At 38.4% G+C, this 20,999-nt stretch overlaps 1 protein-coding gene across 2 annotated transcripts in view; it reads left to right on the forward strand.

The window, feature by feature from the left end:
* The window catches only part of SLC12A1 (solute carrier family 12 member 1), a gene marked incomplete at both ends in the record, with an annotated part of 47,034 nt that extends 31,156 nt beyond the window's left edge, over positions 1–15,878 (forward strand). For both annotated transcript variants that reach the window (XM_084267773.1, XM_084267774.1), the window contains 9 exons: positions 1,495–1,601; positions 2,453–2,535; positions 5,049–5,192; positions 7,108–7,239; positions 7,459–7,570; positions 10,057–10,143; positions 12,348–12,483; positions 14,716–14,783; positions 15,743–15,878. In XM_084267773.1, coding sequence (XP_084123899.1) covers positions 1,495–1,601; positions 2,453–2,535; positions 5,049–5,192; positions 7,108–7,239; positions 7,459–7,570; positions 10,057–10,143; positions 12,348–12,483; positions 14,716–14,783; positions 15,743–15,878 — 1,005 coding nt within the window. The remainder of the gene's footprint in view (positions 1–1,494; positions 1,602–2,452; positions 2,536–5,048; positions 5,193–7,107; positions 7,240–7,458; positions 7,571–10,056; positions 10,144–12,347; positions 12,484–14,715; positions 14,784–15,742) is intronic.
* Positions 15,879–20,999: the final 5,121 nt, after the last annotated feature.

Genomic DNA, 20,999 nt, shown 5'->3' on the forward strand with positions numbered 1-20,999 from the left:
AATATCTGAGAATATTTTTGCATTCATTGGAAACTGAAAATGAGTAACATATTTTCTGCAAATAGAGAGAAAGCCATCTAAATAAGAGAGTCTGTAATGTTTTTCTATTACTCTAAGAATACAGCAGATCATTTCCAACAGTCCATTTAAAATGGCCTTAATGAAGGCAGAGAAACACTGTTTTCCTATTTCCCATCTCTCCCTCTCACATATATGAATATTTAAACGTACAGATACTGAGAGAGAATTCCCATCCTTTGCACAAAATACACTGCTGAAAACACATCAGTGCAAACCGAGACAGTAGGGAATTGACTAAAATACTCTGGGTAACAGTCACCCACTGGTAGCCTGTCAGGGCTCTTTGAGCACTTACTGAATGGACAGGACAATTGAGCAAAATAAAATATTATTAATAAATACCCTTTTGTTCTGTAAAAAAACCTCACAGGGACACTTCAACTTTGGTTTAAGCATTGCCTCAGTAGGAGATCCTTCTGATGTTTTGGAGAACTGTTACAGTCTAATGGCCTCTTCCTTTCCATTACTACTTAAATACTATTGACAAAGCCAAATACTGGACCTCAAATCATTCCCTCCCAGCAAACAGAAGGATAACCATCATTATTGTAACCTAAAAACATCTGCATTGCTTTGCCAACCGATTATTTATTTAAATGTAAATAATGTATCTACTGCAACTAAAAAACCCAAAACACCAAGGCTCAACAGTTTTTATCTATTTTCTTTTTGTTAGCAGTAAAAATTGCCAAGTGAAACAACTTGCCAATCTGGTGTATTTGTGGGTCTCCCCCTGAAAGTTACGAACACATTGAATATTTAGACTTCTATAAAACTTAGGTTAGCTGAATCTAGATCTTGTTCAGGTTTTAGCATCCAGACCCAGTTTTGGAGGCAACTGAGTGTCTTTACAAGCCATTTGTTCTTCCTGTTTATAAACTGTAATTTTATCTGTAAAGCATGCTCAGTTAATTTTGGATATCTTTTGGGAAGAATACAGCAAACAGAACAGCAACAGTTTCTAAGTTTAAGGAAAAAGAAAACAACAAAATCTTAAATGGTTATATCTTCTTTGCATATCTGAGGTGTTTTTAAGAGTCTTCAGACCCAGTTCATCTACTGAGCATTCCAAAGCTGATAAAAGCTTTGTGCTATTATGTTAGAATGAGCATACAAACAGTGCTTGAACTCTCTCTTGATTCCAAGTTATTGAACCATTTTAATGAAAGCATGTCAGAAGAAATGCAAATGAATGCTAATTTAGCAAAATTACATTTCTGTCATCTAAAATCATTTATAGTTGGAATGATTTAGAGCTAATCTTTCTGCATGGATATGAGCATGAAGGACGTTCATGAAATGCAATCTAGTTGTATCTCCAGAACATTACTTCAGTGATCTTTTGCCATTACTTTTCATTTACAGTAAAAGCATGTGTGTATACCTTCTCAAGCAGTGTTTTAATATCGTTAGGCCTCAGGCTTGGGTAGAATGAAACCAAACACCCTGGTGATTGGATTTAAGAAGGACTGGAGAAACGCCACTGCCATGCAAGTTGAAAACTACGTGGGCGTTATACAGTAAGTCACAGTCCAGCATCTCCTTTTTTACTCCTCTTAGACTAGATTAATTGATAATTTCTGTACAGAATTTGACATGTAGAAATGCTGTAATAAAATACCTGCACCTCTGGGTTCATACATGCTAACTCTGTAGCAGAGGTTCCTGTGCATTTAAAAAGGCTCCTCAGCTTCACACACCTGGCAAGCCCTGCTTGCAAACATCTGGCACTGGCTAAGCTAACACAGCCTGACAGTGCTACATAAAGTAACTGCACTGCTGTCAGCAGTGCTTCTGTAGAACTGTATTTTCCCATTTTTAGTGGGTAGGAGCTTAGAGAAAAACAACCCTAATGTGCATACTTAGGGAATAAGAGTACATCATGGAATTCTTTTAAGTCTGGGAGACAGAGAAGCCTTGCTTCAAATCCCATGTGTGCCTAAGGCTCAGCAGCTCTGTGGGTTGGGATTTAGTTAGGAAACAGTCATTTAGAAACAGGCTTCTCAGATTCTTACTCAAAATTCACCTCTACGCTGAAGTGAGTTAAAGAACAACAAAACCTACCCCAACATTGTTATTTCATCAGAGAAGGAAGAGAAAAATTACCCACTGGTAACCTCATTCCTAAAAAGCATTGTCAGAAAGACCCTTTTCAGGAATAGCCTATCTGTTCCAGTGCCCAATAATGACCTTTATTTAAATGAGGAAAGACAGTTGATAGTACTTGGGCAATTTCTTCCACAATTTTTCCTAGAGCAGCCTGGTACACAGCAGTACCACCTCAATGTTCTTCTACTGACCTGCTCAAAGTAGCTTTCATTGACATGAATGATGCAAAAAGATATTTATTCTTGTTATTATTTCTTTTCAGTGATGCCTTTGATTTCGAACTTGGCATGATTATTGTCAGAATTAGCCAAGGATTTGATATATCTCAGGTTCTCCAAGTTCAAGGTATGTGGTGACTCAATAGTTGAATATCTATGTTGGTTACATGCTCAGCATGAGAAGGAATCTGACCAATACTCAGAGCCCTTATCTGGCTTCTAGAATAGTACCTACACCTGTAGCTTCTACCGTTTCAATCCTGCCTCAAATCCTTGCTGAAGCACTGGCAGTGAGAGAAGGAGGTCAAGCCTCACATATCAAGGGGCTCTGCACACCACAGAACTCAACTCCCAGAGCACTTTCAGCATAGGCACAGACTAATGCAGTAAAATCATGCCCTGCCACTGCAACCAGCCACTCTGCAGCATGTTTTCTTCTTACTCTTAGCACATATTCCTCCCTCTGCCTACCTGAGATCTCTGGGATTGGTGTAAATCAGGAAGCTGGAGTTTTGATACCTTATCTGTGGAACACCAGAGCCCAGTGTTCCCACCCACACAAAAATCTGGAACCCACAGTAAAAAATTTCAGCTTTTTGTTCTTTCTTCCTTAGGTTAGTGGTGGATATCTCAGGGGGAAAGTGAAAACCTTGCATGGTAGCACAACCATTCAGGGAAATATGCCTTCTGTGTGGAAAAGGAAAAGGGAAACAGAACATGAAGACAGCTGTACCTGAACAAAGGCTTCTAAGAGCCACATACAACGGTGGCCTTTACTTTTCCTTTTCCTCTTGAGGAACCAGTAAGACCTCTGGGTCCTAAGGTACCTCAGGGAGGAAATAAGTGTTTATAAAACCCCCCACCAGAACAATTCTCAAGGTTTTCAGTACGGTAATTTTACCACTTCTTAAGTGTGTCCACTTGAACAGACAGACACAGCCTAAACCTGGCCATTACTCCTAGCATCACCTGTCCCTACCAGATACCCGTTTGGTGCTATAAATTAACTAGATAAAACCCACAGACAAGGAGCATAAACAGGCATAAACCGAATGGCGACTCTTTGCTGCCGCCTGCTGCAAATCTGCCTCCAGCTTCTCCCCCGTTTCCCAGAGACACACAGACCGCGCTCCGGGCTGCCGGGCAGAACATCCGGAAAGGACGTTAAGTACCGTACATAGCTAATCAAGACTAACTCCTCATTAAACAGAGCGGACAAACCTCAAAAGCAAATCAGGTCTAAGAATTAAAAAGTGCCAAAGACTCCTTCAAGAAGCAAGGGTAGGTGAATATTCGGGCAGCAGTCTGGCAGCATGATATGCATGGAAAGCTACAAGGCAAAACTATGCAGATTTATTAAAAAGTTCCCAATTAATCCTGCTTTTTGCCCCCGTTGATATCTTAGACCTACCTGTTTCTGCTTCATGCAAGTCAGAAACTACAGTCGTTAGAACACCAGTGAAATCAGCACAAATACCAATTTTGCATTTCTACAAACTAGCAAATATTCTCCCAGTGTTCAGCCACAAGGAATCAGGAAGAATTAGGCACATGGGGGAGGAAACAAAAACCCTCAAATAAGCAGAAATGTTTTGATGCAGATACAAAGTCTGCAGTAGAATAAAAAACACCATTGTATTCTATTGTACTTGACACAGCATTCTGTTTAATAGAGGAACAGAACTTCTAGTTTGGTGTAACCATTAAGTTAGTGCCTACCAAGATGTTTTACAATCAGAAGCATATGTTGGTCTTGGATTCTAAAGTGAAAGAAATTACATTTTCTGTTGGCAATTGACAGTATCAACAGAGCTAATAACATCTACCTACTGATGGGTTTGGGGTATTTTTAAACACAGTATCTAAATTCATTTACCACACTCTCAGTTCATGTATTACTCAAACAGAAGTTTTCCTTATGAAAAAAGCTTTCTGCAGGCAAATGCCTAGATCATATCAAGTAGTGCCTCACCATAATATATTCCACAACAGCACATGCTAACTTTTTCTCAGCAAAAGTCTAATATTTCTAAGATGAAGCTGTTCTTTTATATTACTGAATTTACATAATTGGTTACCTAAATTTTACATCTTTGAAGCAAATACTGAAAAAAAATTAAAACATTAAAAATATCTCAGCATTGAAGTTGATCACACGCTGATCCTTACACATTCCCCAGAATCTCAAAGCACAGAGCTGTGTGACTTTTGTTTTTCAAATAGGGACCCCAGGGCTAGAATTCAATACCACAGCTTTCCCACTTCAGGAAAACAGCTTGGTGAATGCTTTTTCAAATTCTTGGGGAAATAAATCAACCAAACCCATAAACATAATTCAATAAACAGTATCTCAAGTAACTATAAAATACAGTAATACTGAATTTGTTCTGGAAGAATAAATCTGAGAGCGCTGAGTTGCACTATAGTCCAAACCAGTGCTGTAGGTGTGGACACCCTGTTATGGTTTCAGAGATTAATTCAACTTCCTCCTCCCTAATGGTTTGCATGGAAAAATCATTTTAAAAGATTTTTTCCTCCCAGTAGCTTTACACTGTGTACAAAGTAAAACAGCAATTACATCACTGACATTATTTCTCTAAGTGATGTGTTACCAGTTCCCTTACTTTTCCCAACATACAGAGGAATTAGAGAAGCTGGAACAGGAGAGACTGGCACTGGAAGCTACCATTAAAGAAAATGATTTTGAAGAAGGAAAAAGTGGCATCTGTGGATTCTTCAAAAAAGCCAGCACGCTCAATATCTCAAAACATGAAACAAAAAAGGGTAAGTCCTAAAATGACAGCTTCTCCCTGACCCTTTGGTGCATCACACTTCCATCAATATGCAAACTGGACTCTGACTCCAAGGTGAAAACTCTTGAGCTACACAAAAGTCCCTGGAACAGGAACCACCCTGTGCAAACCTGCCTTGGTGGCCACAACCATGTCCCCTGGCAGGATACACTACTTTGCACAACACTACTACTTTTTTCTCCCCTTCAAATTTGCTAGATGAGCTTCTCAGCTTGGCACATGTTGGCTTTCATTTGTCAAAAACAGCACATGCTTATTGAAGTTTGAGGAATACAGAAGTCGGGTTTTTGTTTAGTTGTGGGGTTTTATAATAGGTTGTTTTAAACAGAGGCCTTTTTTTTCCTTTAAAGAAAACAGGAACATTTGCACAATATTCAGGGAACAAGCAATCTCACTTTACTTGACACATACAGACACACACAAAACACTACTCAGCTGAAAAACAGGTAAAAATGGCACTACTGCTCTATATTCTAAGTGTAATTTCATAAAAATGCAGAAGTGAAGGTAGTGGAAGTACAGGAAGAACATATACAGCATGCTGTTAAATAACTAATTAACACATAATGTAAATGTATAGGTGATGAAATGGAAATTACATTTGGGCTATAGTAAAATGACACAGAAATGCAGACAGAATGAAAGGTCTCATTTCACAATTGCTAGGCTGTAATGGTAATGACCCACCTGAAGCCATGCCTGTATGCAGACAAGTATTTTCAGAATTTTCACCTGCAGAGACATCTGGCTGTGCATGCAACTCCCACAGGTATTCAGAAGATCTACAGACTGAAAACATAAAATGTCATTATTCTTTACTTGGCAGACTTCAGTTCATTTTGCAGGCTTAAGTAGAATATATTTTTATAACAAATGCCACAAGAACATGCACCCCTGTTTCAACTACCCTTCTACCCTTTTCCATTTAGTTCAGAGTGGCATAAAGGAAATGCATATTACACACTTGGCTTTTATATAGGAGATAGATGATGTTAATAAATATCCCTGCCTCTCCATTTTGCTCATATATTCATCCTCCCCAGAGCTGTTGCATCTTCCAGCATAGATGCTAGGACTGCAGAGGAAAGCCAATAACTACTTTAGAACTATCCTGTCCACACTCTAGAAATACAGGAAAACCAAGCAAAGCGTCTTCAGAACCTAGTAGATCAGAGAAACCTCTAAAGAAGCCTGTCTGCTCCATTTAAAATTCTGCTCTAACACCATCTCTTTGAAATCATTGAAAGAGAAGCAGTAATAAAGCTACAGGCTTCAAAAGATGGAATGAGAGAAGGTATTGTTAGCACCTACCCAAGACTTTACCTTTTAAAGCCAGCCAAGCAAACAGCAAGAATCAAAGTTTACTTTTAATTAACAACCACCCTCTCAAGCACAGGGAAGTTGTCATACACACTTACGTTTTTTGCTTTCCAGCCTAAGTTTCACCTGTGCTCCCACCGTACCCAGTTCCCTCTCAGCCCACCATTACTGTACATTTCAGGAAGCTCTGTATTTTACAACAGACAACTGAGCTTGTAAATGATGCAAAATTATGTCATTTACTTATACACTCTATCAGATATTTCCTAATTGCTTTTTAAAGCCCCAGTGAATTGTAGGTTAACTAAAAAGATGCGGAGAACAAAAAGAGGAGATAACCCTTTTCAAGATGTTATAATCTAGTGACAAAGTATTATACAAGCTTTTGTTTCTGTGTGCATTAAAAGTCCGTAGCATCTGCACAGTAAATTGTTTCAGACTTAAAGTATAGAAATTATGTCAGAAACAGCTTCTTTTCCTGAAGCATTTTCTCCACTTGGCTCCCTAAATCCACTCATTGCCTCACTTGTCAGAAGTCCTTCCACGTTTCTTCTCCCTCATTACAGAGAACACCATTAACACAATACAGTCAACGCACGTGGGCGAATTCAATCAGAAGCTGTTAGAAGCCAGCACTCAATTTAAAAAGAAGCAAGGAAAAGGCACAATTGACATTTGGTGGCTGTTCGATGATGGAGGTAAGGAACTCCAGTAAGAACCACAGGGAGAGATTTCTGTGTTGCCAAATAGAAAAACAGACTTGGGAACTCGCAAAACACTGTTTTAAGATTACATAGTCAATTTTCTGTCTGGCTTAAGTGTTGTAATTTACATCCAACACTGACAAAGTGAAGGATGGAATTCTTACCACAGAATGCACTAATTTGATCTTCTTGCAATTTTATGTGTTGTTCCAGGTCTAACAATCCTAATTCCTTACATTCTAACTATCAGGAAGAAGTGGAAAAATTGCAAATTAAGGATCTTCACTGGAGGAAAAGTCAATAGGATTGAAGAAGAAAAACTAGTGTAAATATAACTATATTTTATCTGACTGTTTAAAGAGTTTAAATTGATGCTGAATATAATGCATATATAGCAGGAAGCTGGGAATTTCTCAGCACAACTGGTTTGTTGGACTGTGGGCAGCATGAAAATAAATAGCATGCTTGGTAGAAAGATGCTGAGCTTATGGCATAGCCCCTCAAGGCTCAGTGTAAATGGCAATTACCAAAGGAAATTCACATCCAGCAATCTTTCCCATTAATAGCTCATATTCCCTTCTCTAAGAAGAGCAGTCTGCACTCTATGATGAGAATATAATTAGTTTTATGGGATTTACATGAGATTGTCCAGTTAACAGTAAGTGAAATTGCACATGAAGCTTCTCATATGCAAATACCATAGACAGATAGCTCACATAAATGTGATTAACCATGGTAAAATATGAAGAAGTTAAAGAGCAAGTTAATCAAATTTAAGACCAAGTTGATTTGACTCAGCTTTTTTTAAAAAAGTCTAGATTTCATAATCATAATTTGCCTTCAAGCAAGTGAAAGGTACTAATATAAACTTATTTTCATCAGCACTCTATATAGAACCTTTCCTTCCAAAGCACATGACACACTAGAGGCACAGTCATTTCACCACTGGTGGAAGCAGAACAATTTCAGTAGAAGTCAGTACTTAACGAAGAGCAGTAGCATCACAACATATCTAACAAAAACTCCAGTGGAAAACAAGGAAGATGGATGCAAGGAGAGGAGTTAGAATTTAGCCAGTGTGACTAGGATTACAACACTGCCTCAGAATACAGCTGCCACAGGGATGCTCCCTTAAGCTTTTGGTTTCACATAAAGCAAACTTTACTCCACTGTGGCTCTGTCAGTTGTAAGGATTACCCTAAAGCTAACGTACTTCTGTAGAAGAGATACACAAGTGTTAGTACAAATGGTTTTATCACTGAGTAAAAAAGGATTTACAGCTCCTTGAGGACCTTCAGAGAAGTGTTCTCTGCTCCCTGACCAGAGTCTGCCGAAGCTCAGCTCTTCAGGACAGCAACTGGATCCTGGATGTAGGCACTCAAGTCACTAACCTCCCCTGAGAGGAAGTAGGAGGTTTTGACATCAAATGGGATTTGTCAAAACATGACAGACCTTCACAGAGGCAGTTCTGGCACCTGTATTTACTGCCTCTCCAACAAAAGCCAGAGTGAATAGCATGATCAGCAGAGTTGAAAATGACCTAGTTTGTTGCCAAGAAAACAATGTGAATATGTATTTCTACCTGAACACCAACCTTCCTCAATAGCACACCATCCACCTCACACACAAACGCCTCCAAAGAGACAAAAAGAGGCTGTATGGCTATTCTGGTCCCTAGGAAGATTTAATCCAACATCCAAGTACAATTTCATCCATTACATTTTCAGTTCAGAAATTAAATTTATCTGGACTTTTGCTAACATGTAATTCCCTAAAGATTAAAACTTTTCCACAGAAGTTGAGACATTGGTCTTTTTGGTATTGAAATCAAGGACTGCCCCAGGGGACATAAAGATTTATATAAGCAGTATGTTCTTCTTAAATATAAAAAAGGACAAGTAAACTGTCAGGTCATAAGCAAATATGTATTTCTACCATGGTGTGCCCCAGGAACTTCCTGACCTTTTCAAACTCCAACGCTTATACTAAAAAAAACAAAAGGAGGGGTTCAGTGTGGGATGCAGGGGGAAGGTACAAGTGCCAAACCACATGCAAAACTGACCTATCTAAAACTCAAACCTCATCACAAACACACACACAAAGCTACAAACTACTCTCCAATTGGGAGAGAAAAGCAAATTATTTTCAAAGACACATGCAAGTAGATCAGTATAAATTCATAAATGAGAAAGATTCTTTTAAGAATTGCACATGAACTTTCTGGACCAAATTTTCACCAACATATACATTACCAGTGTTGCACATACTCTGTGCATAGAAATCCGATAGTAACAGAATCATAGAATCACAGACTGGTCTGGGTTGGAAGGGACCCCAAGGATCACAGAGTTCCAACCCCCTGCCACAGGCAGGGCCACCAACCTCCAGGCCTGGATCTACACAAGGTTGCCCAGGGCCCCATCCATCTGTTACTCTGAAGAATAACAGAAGCCTCTTTAAGTATTGGAGAATTTGGTCCTACTGTATTTTGAGCATTTTTCCTTTGTTACTCAAGTCTTTGCAAATACTTAAAGTAATTTTTTCCCCCGAAATGTAAACACCCTCCCCTCTGTCTGCTATTCATTTCCATTTTTGTGATTTTCATTGATCATCAGCTAAATGAATTACACTACAATCACATCAATCCAGTTCCATAATTGGACAGTGAAACACTAAAGCATTTAAAGTAATTTGTCATATAGTTAAAGATGATGAGACAACTGGGTTTGATATCTTAATTCATTTATGAGTGCTCTTTGATGCAAGGCGCTCAGAAATACAGTGATAAAATATTCTCTCTCTTGTTTTCAGGATGGCTTCACTTCTAAGCAAATTCAGAATAAAATTCGCTGATATTAATATCATCTGTGATATCAATATAAAGCCCAACAAAGAGAGGTAAGAAACATTACCAAAATCCATTATTTAGCAGCTGACCTTTATCAGGAACTTGTTTCTTTTATGTTAAGCATTAAAAAAACCCAAAACACACTACAAAAATAGCACTGTCACTTTACTGCAGTCATTTTCTAAGTACCTAGAGCAGGAAAAAGAGAAGAACCTTTTAACAATCGCAGCTCAAAAGGTCAAAACTATAGGCAGCCTTTTTCTTTATGTTGTAATGATAAGACCAATTAGACACCATACTTAGCAGCCACTAAATTTAACAGGCATTTTATGATGACTTTTCATATCTACTTAGGTTGCAATATACTTCCTTCATTATATTGTTCAGTCAGTCACAGTTCTTTTGTGATTCACCAAATCAGCCTTCTGGCTTTTACAACAAACTTAACATTTTTCTGGCCAAACATAAGCATACTTCTCCTTTCCTATGAGGACAGTATCATAATACTCCCTTATCTCTCAAGTACAATGAAGGTTCAATGTTTTTGAAAATTAACTTACCTACAAAATTAATGCTCTTAGGCAGAGGTTAGGAAGTTGGTAGAACAGTGCTCAGGAAGCTCCACATCAAACTGTATTAGCTAAAAAATAATAATGAAAAAAAATCACCATCAATTCCTTCCTTTCTAAAACATATATCTATAGAAATTACCTATTTCTTCTGCTTTATGTAGAAAAAACATATAGCAGGATGCTCACAGAATAACTGAGTCCTAACAAATCACAATATTGCTCTTGGTCTTAAAGATCCTCTGAAAACGTTCTCCCCTTGATATGCTCTCTTCCATCCCATCCTTTACTCCCATCTTGATAGGCCCATTGCTATTTCAGAGTCAAAGGGCTCCTCCACCCAAAGCCCTTCGTCTGAGTTCATGTGCGCTCTCAGGTTAGTCTCTTTATCCTGCTGTATCCCTTTTCTCCATGCACACATAACTTTGGAAAAGCAGTACTAGACTCACCAGTGTTTCTACAGTGGTGGGGAAATTCTGACTGGAGGGAGATTCTGACTTAGCAAATGTAATTAAAGAATATAATCATTTTATTATTAGATACCTAAAGTCACACATTAGTGCCCTCAATCTCTCAGTTAATATTTTTAATTATATAAAGAACTGTGCAGTATACTTACCTTTTTCCAGAACTGTGCAGTGATTTTACATAAATGAAAGCTATCCAAAAGAATTCATACCTGGCATTAACATAAACCCCAAATACATTTGCTGCATCAGCACTATCTGAACAGAACAAGTGAGAATTATGCCAGACACTTGCTAGACCACTGTTTCTCTCTCCCAGCTGGAATCCCACTTATTTCACTAATAAAAAGATTATCACTATTTTGCATACTGAAGCAGACACTATGGATGTTGACAAACCCTCTGGCAACTTCGCAACAGCAACATTAAACACCTCATGTCATAGCCTTTAATCCATCTCTTGACTTCCTGGCCATACAGCAAAGTCCAACCTGTGTCCAGTCTCCTGTTTCACTCCAGAAAGGCCTTAACAGCATAAAGTGATCATAGAAATACCCTTACATGAATGTAAAACAAACTCCCTGAGGTCTCTGTGGGATGATAGAAGCTTTTAACAAAGTGGCAAGCATGGAAGTGCAGAAGGGTGATAAGCTTCTCCAGATGATGATAGTCCAAAGCTTAAAAAAAAAAAAATTAAACTGAAATTTATATAAAAAAAAAATCCATGGAAAGTTGGGAAATTCCTACAGAGTAAAAAACCCAACAGCATTTCCTTCAGTCCCTTGCCACAGTAGATTTGTAACATCAGTCAGGTGATAGATCAGTCAGGTGACTGCTCCAGCTAATGCTAAAACAATTATAAAAGCTCAGGTTTTATGGAGACCCATATTCATTGTTAACATTGTAACCAATATACTGCAGTATGGAATTACTGTAGGACTTCTGCTACAACCAGAAAAACGCAGAAAACTCTGACTGTAATAGGCCAAATGCAGTGTTTAATTATCCTCAAATAACCTTTTAATTATCCTTAAATAACCCCAACATATTTAAGTGGCAGAGATATAACTTGGGGCAAAACGTAGCACAGAATAGCTGAAGGTTCCGCATGGTTTTCAGCTACAATTACAGTCAGTGGGGCCTGCCATACGGTGCCTGTGAAATAAGTTAGTGAGTTCATACCCTGCAGCAAGGCCTCCTTTGTAACTCCTGTTTCAGCTGGAAATTCTTTGAAGAGATGATTGAACCATATCGCCTCCGTGAAAGCTGCAAAGATATAACAACTGCGGAGAAATTAAAGCGAGAGACTCCATGGAAAATCACAGATGCAGAGCTGGAAGCATTCAAGGAGAAGGTAAAGCCTTGCCTACCTTTTTACAGCTGCACCTCTTCTTACACTTCAGGTGTTTGAAGCGATTAGTAATAAAATGTGTAATACCAGATGCTGAATTAGAAACATGACACATACAAACCTGTATTTGATATTTACAAATTGGATTTATATTGTAAACACTGCAGAGGTGTGTCACCATTGCACTATTCAGTATTCTAAGACCTTGGCACGTTTACACAGTATTTTCCAGGCTGATGAGAAGCTCTGCCCACATCAGAGCCAGCCAGATGAAAACCACATCTGAAACAGAAGCTACACAGTTCTGCGCTGAGCCTCAGCTAATAAGATGTGCTGAGAGGTTTATTAAATGGCTCCACTGTTTTAGAGATTGAACCTCTTAAAAAGTGCAGTTCCAAACATTTACCACATTTACCGCTTTGGGGGATCTAGAACTGAATCCAGACCAGCTCCAGGACTTTTTCCAAAGGCAAGATTTAACACAGATTGTTACCTCAATGAAGAGCGAAGACTAAACCTGTCTACAATGCAGGAGCTCTTCCACAGTCCAGAGGAACTCTAAGGCTGTTGTTGACTGGGTGCATTAGGGTCCAGGCTGCTCTTCAATTCTGTTGGAAAATACCTTTTTAGCAATGAAGCACCAGGCTTCACTGGGCCAGTGCTGAAAGGATACTGCAAACTCTTCCACCCTTAAGAGACAAGTTCTCCTGTAAGTCACAGAGAATTAATCTAGCAATTTTATTTATGGCTCCTGTTGGATTAACCTGAGTGCACTGAGAGTTTAGTTTTCTCCATTTTATGGTGCTGCCAACTTCCTCAGCAAAGCAAGGACTGTGAGCAGCTAGAGGTCACAGCCTGACATATTAACATAAGCTGAAATCAATGGTGATTTAAGATAACACACTATACTACTGACTGCAGCAGCCGGGAAACAGACTGACTGCTCACTGTATTACCCTTTCCATAGATTCGATAACCAGTATAAAGTCATGGTAGTCAGCTGTGGGTAGAAAACTTGAAGTCCTCTCAGCATAAATCATTGAAACTTGGGAGTCAGAGCCCTTAGAACATTTCAGTGTAAAAGACAACAGGAATATAATCCCAGATAAACACATTTGTGTGCAAAGCCAGTGAGGATACAACAGGAAAAAATACATGATTAATCTTAAGACTTGTCTAGGCTGCTAACTAAAGAACTAGGAAAAAAAAACCCATAGGTTGAAAGCAGTCAGCAATATGGAAATGCCAAATTTCTCTATAAAATAGGAGCAACAAAAAGTTTAGTTTACACACCTGGAAAGACAAGCCCCTTATCTTCAGAAAGCAGTTCTGGGAATTTTACAGGGGACATTAGAACACATTTAAAATTCAAGAGAGAAAAACCTGGCAGCACAGATAAAGGGTGATGATATAGGATGACTCTCATGAGATAACAACTGTCTAAATTATGAGGATTCTTACCTATATAACATGTAAAAGAACACCGACATTTCTGTAGAGAAAAACTTAAGGTCTGAATGGAGAAAAAACAGCTTTTGCCTTCTCCAGGGGAAGAGAGAACAATTTATGATACCAGTTAAGATATCACCCATGCTGCAATCTCCCTCAATGTACGCAAACCTGCCCTGGTCTGTTGTTGCCTATGACTTATGTTCCATTACAAAAACCTTGAGTCTGACCTTAAAGTAATCCTGGCTGGATATCCAAGTAACAACCATTTACGTAATTGGTAAAAGCCCATACAAATACATAATACCTAAAGCAGCTAAGTCATACTCCAGAATCCTGGTCTTTTAGGAGGTGAATTTCTGGCAAGATGCTCATTTACCCACTGACATTCAGCCCTACCAGCGTGGCAGCTGGACACTTAGAAGATAAATGAATTAATATATCAACCACCATCAAAAAAACAGCACAAAAGAGTCTGCAGAGTTCCTACACTCCATAGACAAAATACTTAAAAACTATGTCGGAGCCAGCTCTGGTACTGTGTTGGTACAAAAAGAATGCCCATTCTTGGGAAATCTTACACAGTGCTGAACAACTCTGGCCTCCACATTAACTGAAGTAATCAAGAAGCATGGCTTGGCCTCACATTTACCATGTGGACAATGGAGCAGACCTGGCTTTCAACGCTGCAACAGCAGGAAATCTTGTGGGCAATGGGTAGTATAGAAAGCACCAGAACTGAGGATCACTGACCTGATTTCTCTCCTTTTGCCCATTTTGTTCCAGAGTTATCGCCAGGTCCGTCTGAACGAACTCTTACAGGAGCATTCGAGGGCAGCTAACCTCATCGTCCTGTGAGTCACAAGGGTTTGCATCTCATGTGCAAAGGGATTCTGGGCCAGAGTGTTAATTCACTGAGCACAGAAATAACCCTTTAAGTACTTTTTGAAGGACTGGCATCTGGATTGATGGTTCTCTGGGACTACACTGAGTACAAGTCTTTCCTAGTCATTCTTCATATCTTAAAGCAAAGCTCTAGTCATGAAAACACATCAAAAATGCTAATCTATACATCCAAAATGCTAATCTATACATCCAAATCTATGTGCGGTTACACCTGCTTACATACCTGCAGAAAGTACCCATTTTCCTTTCTTTCCCCTCAACTATTAAGAACTCAAAGTTAGAAAAAGTATTCTTTTGGTTTGCGTGTAATAAATGGATTTGTTAGCCAAGATCTACTTGGAATTATGTAAAATGGGATAATTAGTGGCACAAAGAAGAAGAAGCCACCAATAAAATTACAAAGAAAAAAAGCCATTTTCAAAATCAATTTTTTAGTTAGAGACACATTAGTTAGTATTTGTTATGCACAGATAAACCTCTTCAGCTCTATTAAATCAGTCTCCAAAAAAGGGGTGATCAGGTCATGTTTACCATATATTGGCCCATATTTTAAAACTCTCATCTCACAGTAATTATAGATCAGAAAATAAGCTGATGGGCTGCATCATGGGTTTATGACTCCAAAAATACTTCTTTACCAGTTCAAGGTTACAGTCACAAGCAGTCCATGTCTAACACAACTTGCCATGTTGATGGCACTAGCCAGGTGAGCAAGAGTTTGCAAGATTATGACCTAATGAAAGCTTTGTGCTTTATAAGATTAAAACAATTGTCTATTCTAACTACAAACATTCAGAATTGTATACAAACAATTTAAGTTTTCTACTTAATATTTAGTGAGATGCATGTTATCAGAGCAAACCCTGTCTTCATAATGTTAATTTTATTTTTCTCTCTTTCTAAACAGGAGCCTCCCAGTAGCAAGAAAAGGAGTAGTGTCTGATTACCTGTATATGGCTTGGCTAGAAATTCTCTCCAAGAACCTTCCTCCAGTCTTAATGGTCAGGGGCAACCACAAAAATGTACTGACTTTCTATTCTTAGACAAACATCAGTGCCTACAATATGCCTTGCTTGATTTCAACACCTATATTTTTAGTGGCAGTGATTTCTTAAAGACACTTACCCAACACAGATCTACAACTTACCTAATTGACAGAAAATTATTCAAAAATCCAAAGCAAGACAATGAAGAATTAAACCAAAAGAAAGTAAATGGTTCCTGCTAGTGTAACACTCCAGTACAGGCAAAAGAAGGAAGGAAAAAAATAAATGAAGTCACATAAGACAGCAAATACTGTAAACAGACAAAGAAGAAATTGAATTGATTTTATAAGGTATTGAGGTATTGAAAATGCTTTTGATATTTATCCTAGAGATACAAAATCCAGGATACAAAATCTACACTCCAAAAAGTATTCAATCTCTAGATAAATACTTTTGTTCAAATTGCACCATCATAGTTGATAACAGACAAGCAGAAGGATTACAATCAAATGCACCAACTTGGGAGAGAGAAAAAGACCTGTATGGTATCAACCAGGTCAAAGGCTTAAAATGCAAATAGAATACCTATGATGCTGTTTAATTATAATAATGCCAGATTAAGACAATTAACACCTACGCCTACAGCAGATTATTTTACTTAAATTGTTGTACTAATTTGTCTTAATTCAAATGCTTATAATTAATATCAAACAGAAAATTCAGATATATAAAAAATATGGACTCTATACAAGACTTGATAATGAATTTTCAAGCTCTGACATGGAATACAATGTATGCTTGTGATAATTAACTGTGGTAAGCAAATTTCATGAAGACAATTTATAATATGAATATTAGGGCTAATACAATCTCACATTATACTTTGGGATAATTTGTATAGTGATTTATATGATTAAAAAACAACAAAAACTCCATTAGCTGAGTTGAAATCCTTATTTTTTGATTTATATAAAATACTTCTCTTATTTTTAGACTTTCTAAATAATTTTCATTATATGCTAACTTAAAGAAAATTCATTGTGCAATTTTTCTATTTTCTGCTCTGTAACATTACAGCACACTATAATTTCAGCTTTCAATAAAAGCAGCTTCTCTTTTTAAAGGGGAAAGCTATATCTTATGTGTAAGCATTATTTAAATTAAAGACCATTAAGGAACGCAGCTAATTTAATTACTATAGTTCTGCAACTCCTTTGCAGAAATCAACTGAAATCTAAGTCCAGAAAAGCCAAGGCACTCTGCATTTCACTGAATGTTTATTTTATGGCAGACCTCAGGTTCTACCTTTGTTTGAAGTATTAGAATTTAACTTGCAAAGGATCTAGCACTCCATCTCCAAAAATGACAAATATTTGATATTCATATTTTTCCAAGTTCCAACAGCAGCAATTCAGCAGAACATGGTAATGTGGCCCACTAATCCATGTGGGGTTTTTCATATTTATTAAAGGTGGGATATGAAATACTGATATTTTCTCTTAATGTTCTTACTTCATTCCTTCTTATACGTTTACAGCCAGGTTGAAGGATCATTTTGCAGTTTAACTGCATGACACAGATATATGAGTTCCCTAGATATATTGGGTTCCTGTACAGCTCCAAGCCAACCAGATCTCACATTCTGCACCTGCAAACAAGGAGATTATTCTCATCCTTCACAATGATGTTACCAGTGATACAGGAGAGGTTGTTACATGCTGTCAGGTCTTTCCACTTTTGTAGAACTGCAATGGCCACCTCACTTCAGACACCACACAGGTGTAATCTGCACATGGTACCCAAACAGCCAATGCAAAGTAAAACAGCTTTTAGGGAATCTATGGAAAGACCTGGGAGAGTTATACACCTGTATTAAGCCTTTCAATTACAGACATGAGTGGAAATTGTTGCCTAAATATTCCCAAGTACTATAGTTGTCAATCTACAGGGAACATCAACCCAAACTGATTTGGGGGACCTAAGCAGATCCAATGATCAATATAAACCAGCAGTGGCACTTGCAATACCACTCACACTTCTCTCTATCAAACACATAGCTGTGGGCATTGCAACAAATCCCAAGAGGTACATTTCTAAATGAGCAGCCATCAAAAACTAAGTACTAACACACACACATCTTTCAAAAACACGTTGCTTAGACTATAGCTATTAATTAGAAGATGTATTCACACAACAACGTTATGGGATTTATCATGAACAGGACAAACTTCAGATGCAGTAGTGCTGAACTACCTGAAAGCATCATTTCCACAAATTCCCAAGTAATTTCAAGACAGCTGTTTCCTAGGAGCTTCTATTTCTTGTTCCTCACCATGATTTCTCAAGTATGTGCACAATTGGGAAAGCATACTAATTACAGACTACCTTAAATTGCAACTTGAGTTGCCAAATTTTGTTAGTCCACCTACCCCCTTTCCGACTCTGTAACAGACACTTCCTCTTTTATATAAATTATGCATAAAACAACTGCTGAATTTTAATCACCATGTTAGTAGATGAATTCTAATTACAAGTTCAATATCTCTAGAAAAAAGTATGGCTCTAAAGCTCTCTAGCGCATTTTGAGCTTATATCACACCACCAATTCTGCAGGTTTATATAATCTAGGATTGATTTAATCAGCAATGAGAAAAGCAAGCATAGATAAGGTGACCAGGGACATTAAAGTGTGAAAATACCCTTGCTATGAAGCAAGAACAAAGAATATTTTGAGTTGTCTTCAAAAGCCTAGGCAACCTCAACAGCTAAGCTCGTGCCTAAGGGCCTGTTAAAATGATCCACTACTGCTCTTCTCATCAGTGAATCTGATCTTTCCCTCCTAATGTTAGTGGAGCTCCAACAGGTATCACAGAAGGCACTGCAACATAGTTCAGAGAATACATTTTCCCTAAATCTCTTCACAACCATTGGCAGGTTGCCCATCTTGATCAAATACCCTTAGGGTATGTCTTTAGGATAGGTGTCTCTACCTAGGGCTCCAGAATAGCATTGTTGCAACTTGCCTTTCACTAGATTTTCAGTCCTCAACAAAGATTAGGTGGAGGGTGGGGGGAAGGTGCTTGTTTATTAATTATATTTTTAAATCAGCAACCCATTAGTGCAAGTAGAAAAACTACCTAACCAAAAAGTCACCACATGCTGAAGACAAACAGCTGCAACTGCTCAAGCCACACTGTGCAAAAAGCATGTTGCTGTCATAATTCACACCCAAAAGACTTCTCCACTTAATTATCATCACCACAAAGTACAAAGCTCCAGCCACTTACATAGTAAATTTCACCAGATTTAAACCTCTGCAATTTACATTACATCTTTGAAAAGTCCCACTAAAAGCCTTCCTGGCTAGGCAAAATATGACAAGCTGTCCACTCAGAAAAACAGGATGTTTCTCATCTTTTCCCTCTTTTTCTGTGATTCCACCTGGTATTTCAAGATCATCTTTCAGTTTCAGTAACTGATTAGCAGTTTACAAGTAACATACATGGCAACAGGTAATATGAATTAACACTTAAATTGTAGATAGGGGACAAAGAGCTACAGTGTTTTAGCTATCACTGACTCATTTAACTCTTCCATATATCTTTGTCACCTCTGGCAGAGGGAAAACAGAACCTGTAGCTGTGCCAATGCAACAACATACAAAAATGGCAAATTTTAGCTCATGTTCTCCACAAATAACAAAAGCAATAACTCACAGTCACACCATTGCTGGAATTTCATCAGAGAAAATTCAGTTTCAAACAAAATAAAGCATTAAGGCTGCCCTGGAACAGAGTAAAAAGCAATGGCAAAATTCCACAGCCCTCCCGCCCACTGTACAGCAAAACACAAGATCAAAAATAGAGCTTAATTACAAGCAAACACCCCCACAGCAGCCTTTTAAATTACAAACCTTAACCACCGTGAGAGAGACGGCTATTTTAAGTGAGACTGGGGAATCTCAAGCCACTATTTTAAAGCCACTAGATTTTCTTCTAATAAAAATTCTCATTCTAACACCAAAATTTCAGTGGGGAGAAATTTACATATTACTACCCCTCAAAGAAGCTTTGTTGTTTCCCCACGTACAACAAAGCAGTTTCTGCTCCTGCTCTCAACCTAGGTAAAAAGCAGATAACTTCAGTTTATCTCTCTGTTGTTTTGCAAAGTGAGGAGGGAATGCTCAGTGCAGAGCTGAGCTAATCAGCAATCCAGGAGGCAGAAATGTTAACCAAGTGACTACAGAGCAAACAGTACACTCCCAAGACCAAGGCAAACTTGCCCTGACTTTAAGCGTTGACTTATTTTCCTTATACAGATCTGGGAAAAGAACTATCACTCTGTGGAGACTTTTCTCCCTGTTAATGTGTTAAGATGAGTGCTCCTATCTATTATTCATGCACTTTCAGGCTACCTTATAGGCAGCACACAACCCAGCCTGCCTCACCAAGCCAGGCCATGCCGAAAATTAATCCCTCCCTCGCGTATTTTCTGCAGGGTGCAGTTTTAGCCTCTATAGTTCTGCTTGTACAAATAACCATTTATAGTTGGATATTCATTTGATACAAGGGAAATTCTTGTAAATGTCCTTTTGTGGATGTCATACCAGATTATGCAATAGCCTAGTAGCTTTTTCATGTAAGTCTACAACACATACACATTCTCATTCAAACAGCACGTACTATTAAGACTCACAGTGCTGAGCAGCAATAAAAGAACCCCCAAAATGGGACATTCTTGGAAATATTTTTCACAAGTGGACTGCAACAGGTAGCAAGGGTTTCACTGCCATCTGGCTGCATCTAAAAAATGTAACAGCAAGGAGACAATCACATACACTTGTATCTGAAAAAAAACAAGTCACAAAGAACTGTGTTTGTCAAAATTCAGACTAGCAAACAGAACTCCAACAGCCTGCAGCTCTTTTGCATGTTGAAAAATACATTCATCACAGTAGCGAAGCAACCATGACCCCAATGTGTACCCGTCAGCCCACAGCAGAGAGCTCAGGGGAAGTTGGGGATGGCAAGAAAGGGCACTGCCCATCAAAGATGGTGGCAGCCTGCTCTGACACAGAATAAGCCAGGTGGAACATTGATAGGCTTGCCTATCTACAGCCTCGACAAGGAGAGGAAGCAGTTGTTTTCATCAGGCAAATGCTTCCGTGACGGCTCGACA

This window comes from Gallinula chloropus, assembly GCF_964237585.1.
Source record: "Gallinula chloropus genome assembly, chromosome: 9".
Taxonomy (NCBI): Eukaryota; Metazoa; Chordata; class Aves; order Gruiformes; family Rallidae; genus Gallinula; species Gallinula chloropus.